The sequence below is a fragment of the Protomyctophum bolini genome (genome assembly GCF_963924005.1).
Source record: "Protomyctophum bolini genome assembly, chromosome: 8".
Classification (NCBI taxonomy): domain Eukaryota; kingdom Metazoa; phylum Chordata; class Actinopteri; order Myctophiformes; family Myctophidae; genus Protomyctophum; species Protomyctophum bolini.
The window spans coordinates 14,542,021-14,552,023 of NC_137869.1; the positions used below are offsets into that span (position 1 = coordinate 14,542,021).

General features: G+C 43.5%; 1 protein-coding gene across 1 annotated transcript; it reads left to right on the forward strand.

The window, feature by feature from the left end:
* Positions 1-1,216: 1,216 nt before the first annotated feature.
* rab3b (RAB3B, member RAS oncogene family) lies at positions 1,217-10,003 on the forward strand (the record flags this gene model as incomplete). The annotated part of the gene is made up of 4 exons (XM_080769539.1): positions 1,217-1,441; positions 6,028-6,146; positions 6,530-6,654; positions 9,816-10,003. 4 exons carry the CDS (start codon positions 1,217-1,219, stop codon positions 10,001-10,003), a joined length of 657 nt encoding a protein of 218 aa, XP_080625665.1.

Consider the following 10,003-nt stretch of genomic DNA (forward strand, 5'->3'; position numbering starts at 1 on the left):
GGGAAATAACAGAAAGTTGGCGGCCATTTTGAAAAATGTCTACCATGGTCACAGGACAAATCTAAATAGTACCAATGTATCCCACATCCTTGAAAATGTATGATTAGTCACCAGAATCAAGATCCTAGGTGGTGTAGAACTTGAGTTATTGGGAAATAACAGAAAGTTGGCGGCCATTTTGAAAAATGGCTGCCATGTTCACAGGGCAAATCTAAATAGTACCACTGTATTCCTCATCCTTGAAAATGTGGGATTAGTCACCAGAATCAAGATCCTAGGTGGTCTAGAACCTAAATCAGTTAAACTTGTCAACTCCGTCAGATGTTCGTCAACTCCGTCAGACGTTCGTCCCGTGATGTTTTTGTTAATTTCCAAAGAAATAGAAAATTCGCTGTCAAATCTTTTGTGCTTATGTATTGAAACACCAACTGAAATGATACGTAATGATGATTTTTTTTTTTTTTTACATGGTTTTCATGTTATAATATTGAAAATAAAGGTTGAAATGACGGTTTTGAGAAATTGGATATTTCATAATAGTGTGATATTGGAACAAAATAATATTAAAAGATTTGTATTACTTAACTTGATTACTGAAAGCCATTATAAGATAACTGAGGACTTTATATTATTGTTGAAATGATAAAATTCAATTAAAAGGGATTTTAGTGTGTCTGACGGAGTTGACATGAATCAGGTATTAAGTGCATAAATGTCCCATTTTAGAAAGAAATGTTATGCGAAAAACCTGTTCCTTCTCAAGATTGGTAGTTGAGACCTGTGTCTACAAAAACATCTATTTGATTTGAATGTATCTTAAAAAAAAAAAAAATCCAGTTTGAAAAAAGTTTTGTCCCTTATCTCAAGAATGGGTGAACTAATCGATTTTATTTTCATCAACACTAAATTGTTTTCCGAGGTATGGCTATTCTGACAATCCACCCATGTTTGGTGCGGCTAGGAGAAACGGTGCACCTCACAATTCCGGATGTTACGTTTGTGAAACCCACCGCACCTTCCTTCTAGGCAGGTGGACAGCGTCCCCAGCGGGAATCGAACCCAGGACCTTCTAGCTGTGAGGCGACAGCACTACCGACTGTGCCACCGTGCCCCCTCTAGGCAATTTTAATATAGGATAAAAATGCGGGGAATACAGAAAATTAAATCGTATGAATTTCCAAATGTAAATAATGTGTAAAATATCGTTCTACATAAGATGGCGAAAGTGGAGCAGCGTTACGGACAGAGGGACGGCTCGGACCAGAACTTCGACTACATGTTCAAGTTGCTGATCATCGGCAACAGCAGCGTGGGCAAGACCTCCTTCCTGTTCCGCTACGCAGACGACTCCTTCAGCAACTCCTTCGTTAGCACGGTGGGCATCGACTTCAAAGTGAAGACCGTCTACCGCAACGAGAAGAGGGTCAAGCTGCAGATATGGGTCAGTATACTATGGATACCTACAGGCATGTGCACACATAGACATCAAAGGGGGCTTGAGCCCCTGCCCTTTTACCCTTTTGCAAAGTGCCCGCTCCAGACCATGAATGCAGCATTTACTATGTTGAAAATAGGTGCAAATGCCATACCCGAAGGCAGCATTCAGACGAATTGCCTTTTTCCTCTTGAACGCAGTATTTTACATTGAAATAATGTGTCCATATTGTACACCGCATCTTCAGTAGCTAAAGAGTGCGTGGTCATGCCCCGAAAATAGCTTGTAAATACCATAGACTGTAAAAAATATGGACAAAGCGTTCCCCGGGTCTAACATGAACGTAAATTGAAGCCTGTCAGTCCTTGAATTGTAAATCGCCATCTTTCTAGATCCGTTTTGGCCCAGAACGAGGCGGGACTTCCCCCCTTCTTCTTAGTTGGTTTTTATTTTGACTCGAGTGGGTGGGGAATCCCGATCATACTAGACTGTAACGGTAGCCACGCCCCTCGGAACATACATATGGTCATTTTTTCAATAAATGGGACCATAACTTTCCAAAAACAATATTATGACATTAGAAATGAGACTTTAAACTAGTGACTGGAAGCAGAAAGTATTCATGACAATGTTTATTAAGGTAATACAGTCTAGGTGAAGTTGATTGATGACAGTGCCGCTTTCAGGAAATCCCGATTTCCTTAGTGGCTTCACAAAATATCTGTCTGACTGCCCCCCTGGTAAATACGCTATTTTCAATTTTTTTAAACAAAATTCCCGTTTTAGGTATAGACGTTTTCTGCGCCACGCGTTGTGACCTTGTAGATCCGCTTTTATCCACATTTCAGCCCCTGCCTCTCTCATTTTGTTTTGATCTATGGCAGTGACCCCAGACTAGTACACGTGACGTTGTATAAAACCGTGTTGAAGATTTTGTCATATATTTCACATAGACTTCGCAAGCGAGCTGGTAGATTGGCTAATTTCCGTGAATGTTCCCCAGAATAGGAAAGCTAGGTTTCAAGCATAGACTGGTTTCAAGTGCTTAATGTAAAAGAACAAAATTCCTATCACACAAAGGTGCCCCCCTGGCCTGTAGTAACTCTGAGGATCCCCTAGGAGTCCCAGCAGACTTTTTCTTAATAATATTGGTCAAAAATATTGACCACTGGCTTAAAAACATTAGCATTTTTAAATAAATTATTTTACAGAGAGGGGGCCAGTTTACAGATCTAAACACAGGAGTGGTATGATGGACTTTCTTGGTATTAGTAAGGACCTAACCTAAACATAACTAAAAACCTACGTGATACTTCCTAAATTGTATATGAGCATCAAAACAATAATGTTAAATAAGTGTTGAATAAAAGATGAACTACTTCTAAAATAAAGAACATATTTTTAAGGTGTTTTTAATTAAAGATTTTGTTCGAGGGCAATTATAATTGAAGATTCAAACCAGTTTAGTGCTGTTCCAGAAAGTCCCACCCAGGATTCAGTAGTAATGTTGAGATCCGGCTAGTACTAAGACTGACATGTTGCCACTGTCTGTGTCTAAGTGGACAAACAATTGGTCTGGTCAAACTCCTGACTGAAGCGTTGTTCAGTGTCAGTTGTTCAGTTATTGAAAAATCACATGTGAAGTAAGTGGCTCCTTTTATCACGATGAACTTGTATGATGATGAAAGTCCATAGTCCATAGACTTGGCCACACACACAACGGCTAGCAGGTGTGTCATAATTCTGCGCTTTATTGGCTTGAAGGTGTGTCATTCTGCGTTCTGTCTGTCTGGAGACGCTGTGGGGCGTGTTCTCTCCTCTGCATCATCAGTGACCATACCCTAGGTGGCCAACCGGGGCGCCTGATGGAGGGGAAAGGAACGCCTGGCTGGGGAAATTCTCCCCTGTCAGGTGAAAAGAAGCAGCTTGGACGCTTATACTTGGTTGCGAGCGGGTGTTGCAAAAGTATTGACATCAAAATATACATAAAGGACTTGAATTGAAGTGACGCTTGCTTGCAGGTTTATTAAATGGAACACAATCGGATCAGAATAAAAAGCTGATTTTAAAAAGCTCTCTCGGAGCTTTGCTGACCGAAGTCATTTGCATGACTTGCATGAGAATCTCAGGAATGGACACAGCTTCAAGTTTACTATGACAGTAGTGCTCTTCTCACAATGGCCTCTTGCCCTGACACAAGTCCTTCAGTTATGTGGAAGCTAGTGGTATAAAAAGTATTAAGTACATATACTCAAGTACTCTACTGTACTGTAGAAATTTGAGGTATTTTACTATTTAAAAAAAATGGATCAATTAGGGCATTACTAATAATAATAATACTAATAACTAAAAGTGAATATGTCAAACTAGCCCCTCCTATATACATCTTTTGTCTCTACATGTCTCAATATTGACAATGAAAGGACTCAAGGAGAAATTGGGTCAAATGTCCGCCAAATATGATGTCAATCTTGTCCCCACATGTCTCATATTTGCCATTGACAATGAAAGGAGAAATTAGGTCAAATGTCCGCCAAATATGATGTAAATTTGTACGATGACAAGAGCGCCCCTCACTTCACACGGGTGTGATTTTTCTTTTCTAGCTCATGTGCAGTCAGTGTACTTGGACCGTGGACATGAGCTGGTGATGAAATGTACGTCAGACAGTATGATGGTGGGCCCAGATGATGGACAATAAAGGGAAGGCAAACATGTAGGAGGCCTATAGATGGGGGTAAATAGTAAATAAGACGAGCCTAGTAAATAGATGGGGACGAGATGTAACTACTAAGCATACCGTTGCTGTCGGGCAGAAACCGCTCATCTCCATATTTTAACTTGACATGTTTTGAGCCTGACGATCCGGGGATTAAATGGTCAAGTGGAGTTTGCCTTTTATAAAATGGTGGACGTAGTAGAGGCCTTGCCTCTACATTGATGTGTTCAGTTTAAGAGGACGAGGGGGAGAACATGGGCCGCATGAACCTCAAGTTTGTTGTCGTCTTTGTTTAGGCCCAGTGTTATTTTCTTTAGTGAATACTTTTGAGTGGATTAGGTTATTTTAAAGCTCTCACTCCCTCTGTCTGTCTGTCCTCTCTTTGTGTCTCTGTCTGTCTCGCTCTATAAATGGTGTATTTATATAAAAATCTGTCTGTGCACTCTCTCTCCTCTGTCTCTCTCTCCTCTCTTGATGAAAGTGAAAGATGGAGAACAGACAGGCAGCTTGCAGCTGGCAACGATGGTTGCCATGGCAGCTGCTCTTTGCTCTTTACACACACGCACGGATACACACACATGCACACAAACATACACGCACGTACGCGCGCACGCAGTGTGCTGTCAGCCTCAGTAATAGATGTCTTTGAAAGCCTAATCAAGCAGCAGCTTGTAATGTACAGCTCACATGTCATCTGAAACACCAGGGCACTGCCTTTAAAGGGCCCCCAGATGAATGTGGACCCCCGTCTGAAAATATGTTGTGCCAGGGACCCCCCCCCCCATACAAGATGTGTTGTTAAAATGTTTTAAAAACGTTTTTATTTGAAAAGAAACATCAATACTTATTGTTAATTTATCCTATGTTTACTAATTTAGCATGGGACCCCACTTTGAGAACCAGTGCACTGGGGTTAAGAAAACAGCATTTTTTTATTTATTTTTAAACCGCTTTTCTCTGAAAACACCCAGGATTCCTCACGACTCGCGACATCACAATAGGTATACAAATTCATTTCCAAGCCGATTCCTCGCGACTTGGATGGTATATAAAAGGGGTTCCCGTAGGCCCGCCCCTTAATTCACAGGTACAGACGGGTACAGACAAGTGTGCATCGTTTCCGTATAAGTTACTTTAGTTACTTTCCAACACTGGTTAGCCTTTAACCTTGACCTCCCTATTTTGGGCATGTCATTACAGATCCTTTCCCCTCCAAAACACATAGAGTACTGAGTGACATGCTTATTGTATCATGAAGACGCGTGTGTGTGTGTGTGTGTGTGTGTGTGTGTGTGTGTGTGTGTGTGTGTGTGTGTGTGTGTGTGTGTGTGTGTGTGTGTGTGTGTGTGTGTGTGTGTGTGTGTGTGTGTGTGTGTGTGTGTGTGTGTGTGTGTGTGTGTGTGTGTGTGTGTGTGTGTGTGTGTGTGTGTGTGTGTGCCCGTATGTGTGTGCCCGTGTCCAGAGGCGTATTTACAATAAGGCGAGGGCAGGCCACCATCTGTCCAAGTCTCATTCTCACCTGTCCTTGAAAACGGTGATGAAAAAGAAAGATACAAAATCGCCAAACTTAGAACAATGGGTTGCTCCGGCTTGCTCGTCCATTCGCCCCTCGCCCATTCACGGCCCGGGCGTGTCCATTATGTGGCGCGACCCTCCCATGTGAATACAACGCCTTTGTGTTCACACACACCTTGCTGTCAAAGAACGCAAGGGAGATCCATTTGACACCCTACTAAAGGTATTTGATGCGTGCCCAGCTGAAGTGTTTGCCAGTGTATTGTGCGTGAGTGCGTGCTCGCGTGCATGCGCAGGTGTGCGTGCAGGCGTGCGTGCAGGCGTGCGTGTCTGTTAATAACATGTATGTTTGTTACAGGACACAGCGGGACAGGAGCGCTACAGAACCATCACTACAGCGTACTACAGAGGAGCCATGGGCTTCATCCTCATGTATGACATCACCAACGAAGAGTCCTTCAACGCCGTGCAGGACTGGTATGGGATTGGTCCTCATACTGTCACATGACCTGTTACATTGGTTCTGAGTAAAGCTTGTTTTTGACCAAAAACGCAATCTGGAAAAATAATCTTTGTACATCTATTTACATTGAGACGGACCGGTTCATTTCCGGTTGTATCGGTCGCCTAGCAACCTAGAACCATTCATATGTTGGGGAAGAGCTTTAGCACTTTAGCTCTTTAGTACTATAAACACGGTTCTGACATCTGGGGGTGAGATTACTCTGATTCCGGGAGGTGTAGTTCCAGACTATATATAGCATTCAGAGATTGTGGAATAGTTATCTATGCGGTAATGCAAGACTACTTCAAAGCTAATGAGTCTATGTGCCTGGTTATGTTTCACCTGGTGTGTGCAGGGCCACCCAGATCAAGACGTACTCTTGGGACAACGCTCAGGTCATCATGGTGGGCAACAAGTGTGACATGGACATGGAGAGGGTAGTCCCTGCAGAGAAAGGAAAACACCTGGCCGAACAATTAGGTGAGTCCATTCCTGCATCGTTATTATGAAAGGGGTGGACTTAGTCCATGACTCAGCTATACATACTTTACGTGAACCAGGACTGTAAATGGTCAATTTACTGTCCCGATATAGCACCTTTATCCATGCAAGGTTCATTGCATTTACACACAGGGCAGAGGAAACCATGCAAGGTGCACCCTGCTGGGGTGCCTGCTGGCCAAGTGGTCCAGGCGCATGCCACATATGGGCTTTGGCTTGACAGCGCGTTGCTTGTTCGAGTCCCGTTCATGACGACCTTTGCTGCATGTCTCCCCTTCTGTTCTCTCTCTCTCCCTCTTTCCTGTCATTCTTCACTTCTATCAATAAAGGCAAAAAGAAAAAAGAATCTTACATTTAAAAAAAGGTACCAACCTGCTGATCGGGAGCAGTTAGTGGTTCAGAATCTTGCTCAAATCTTGGATGGAACCGGGAACCTTCTTATTACCATGTAGCATCGCTCTACTGTACTTCCCAAGCCACTGCCGCCCACAACGCAGACCAAAAGTGAAGTGATGCAGATTGTGAGTGCGTACATCACCTATTTTTGGGAACATTTTATGAAGAATTCCACCTATATGACATGCCCATATGATGACATAAGTAGTGTTTTGTTTTTGTTTATCGTTTACACATTGTTTGTGTTGCCCTGCCTTTAAAGGGACACGTACTTCACCCTATAATTCCCATAATGCTTTGGTGCACTGCTCCTCCTTGTGGGTAGGGGGAGGGCTGTCTTACTGAGACAACATGTAGTCCAGGAAGTAAGTGAGCCCAGTGTCCATGACATCAGAGACACTGGGCTCACTGCTAAAATCTAAAATATCTAAAACCACATATTACACACATAGGCCCTCATTTATCAACCGTGTGTACGCCAAAATATGGGTGCACGCCGAAATTACCGCAATTGTCGGCATTTACCATTTCCGCCAAAGCTTGAAATTGTTGAAATTGAACGTGTGCCAGGACAAAAATCACGTCTGGTCGGGAGATGTCGTACGCTTTGTCCTCGGCTGTTTTTCTGTCGTACACAAGCGGAGCAGCATTGTCTGAACTGCTGACACGCTGTTACAGGCATCTAAACATATGTTTTCACTCCTAAAATGTTAATATAAAACATATACATGTAAAAAAGAAAAAAAAGAGATTTCCAACTTTACAAGTAATTCAAATTGCGCAATTAAAAACAATATAACATGTTTACAATGTATTAGTTTGTGCTTAATCAAACAGTGCTTTACTGGCCTTGTTATGCGAGCGCACTTGTGAGATGATTTGGGGGCGCATGCGGCATGAGCGTGACATCAGATGTCTATATAATCACTGTGATATTATAAAAGGCATAAATGGACTGCACGCCTTTATTTCCAAGTGACAATGACAAGCATACAGCTTGCCTATTTGCAATTGTAGCAGGCTATAGGTGTAAGGGGCTTAATCATTCACCATTTAAATAAGTGCTTTGACAGTTCAGATAAAAGCGAGATAATTTTCGGGGGTCGGGAGGATGGGACCGCGGCGTGCGTCGCCAACACATACCAGCACACATGCAAGCCTTCATCCATATGTTTATGATTCGTTCATCAATGATCAAATCACTCCATAAATGTTGATTATGACTGCCTTGACGACATGGTAGCCTATCTCTCATGCAGGCATCACTCACCCACAGGACTTATCACAGCAGTGCGCAGTCTCACTGATCGCCTTCGCCGTGCACTGCGCACAAAATCCACGAATGGGTAAAATTAGCCAGCCTACAAACGTATTCCATTCATGGCGATGCGATGTGTCATGTAGCCTTGAGGTGCGTGCGTGCGTGCGTGCGTGCGTGCGTGCGTGCGTGCGTGCGTGCGTGCGTGCGTGCGTGGACATGACGGCAAGGCAAGCGAGGTGAGAGGGAAATATACATGGTAGGCCTACAGCTTTATTTAATTCATGCAGGTGTTCGTTCTTTATTTATTTAAGATACAACACACCAGTTAGTTGGGCTTGCAAGTTGCGTGTGCGTGCGTGCGTCTGTGTGTGTGTGTATGAGAGAGGGGGGTGAGGGGGGCAAGGCACGGGGGAAACTTTTTTTCCTGTAACCATGGTTTCCAGGTCGTATTGCAGTTGTTCATGACGCAAAAACGAGGGCGAGGCTTGATTTCATAGGGCGTACCAGATAGATTTCAGCCGTCACATTTATTAACGTTGGAACGAAATTAAGGAAGGATCAGCTGTTTGCGATCACTTTATAAATGCCGTGGCGACGTGGGTGTACTACGAAACCTACACTCAAATTTGGGGCAGATTTTACACTCAATTGATAAATGAGGGCCATAAAGACCCCCAGGAAAGTGTTTTAAATCTTCTAAACGCCATTAACATTTTTTTGCAAAAAGGGTGAAGTTTCCCTTTAATGTGGTTAACCAAGAAAAGAATGATAATCAATGACAGAGGTTTTAGTGGAATAAAATGTGAATAGTTTGACAGTCCCAGGAGTGTGACAGTTATGTTAAGCCGCAGTGTAACATGAGAACACAAGCACTGCTGAACCACAAAGCGCTCCCCTGAGGGCGCTGTGTGTGTGTGTGTGTGTGTGTGTGTGTGTGTGTGTGTGTGTGTGTGTGTGTGTGTGTGTGTGTGTGTGTGTGTGTGTGTGTGTGTGTGTGTGTGTGTGTGTGTGTGTGTGTGTGTGTGTGTGTGTGTGTGTGTGTGTGTGTGTGTGTGTGTGTGTGTGTGTGTGTGTGTGTGTGTGTGTGTGTGTGTGTGTGTGTGTGTGTGTGTGTGTGTGTGTGTGTGTGTGTGTGTGTGTGTGTGTGTGTTGTGCGTGCGTGTGTGCTGCTCCAGGGCAGTGTCATACAGGTTTTATGTGTGCTGATGTAAGAGGTTTGTCTCATGTACTGTATGCACACATGAGGGATATTCGGGCTAGGCTTATAGCCTCAAACTGTCGTAATATCTGTACCTTTTACAACACTATCAAGGCACAACAAAATACATTTTTGTCAATAAAATCAGCTGTAGATTTATTCGACTAAAATCTTATGATTTTTAGACAACTAGACTAAAACTAAAACATATCAGATGACTAAGTTTGCTCTCAAATGTAACACTTTTTGTCACATTTCTTCTCTCTCGTCCATGTGACCCACCAGGTTTCGAGTACTATGAGGCCAGCGCCAAGGAGAACATCAACGTGCGCCAGGTGTTCGAGCGCCTGGTGGACATCATCTGCGTGAAGATGTCTGAGCGTGTGGACGTGGAGGCCCCCGCCCAGCCCGGTGCTGCCAACACCACCCGACTCACCGACAAGCCCGCCCAGCTGCCGCAGAAGTGCTGCTGA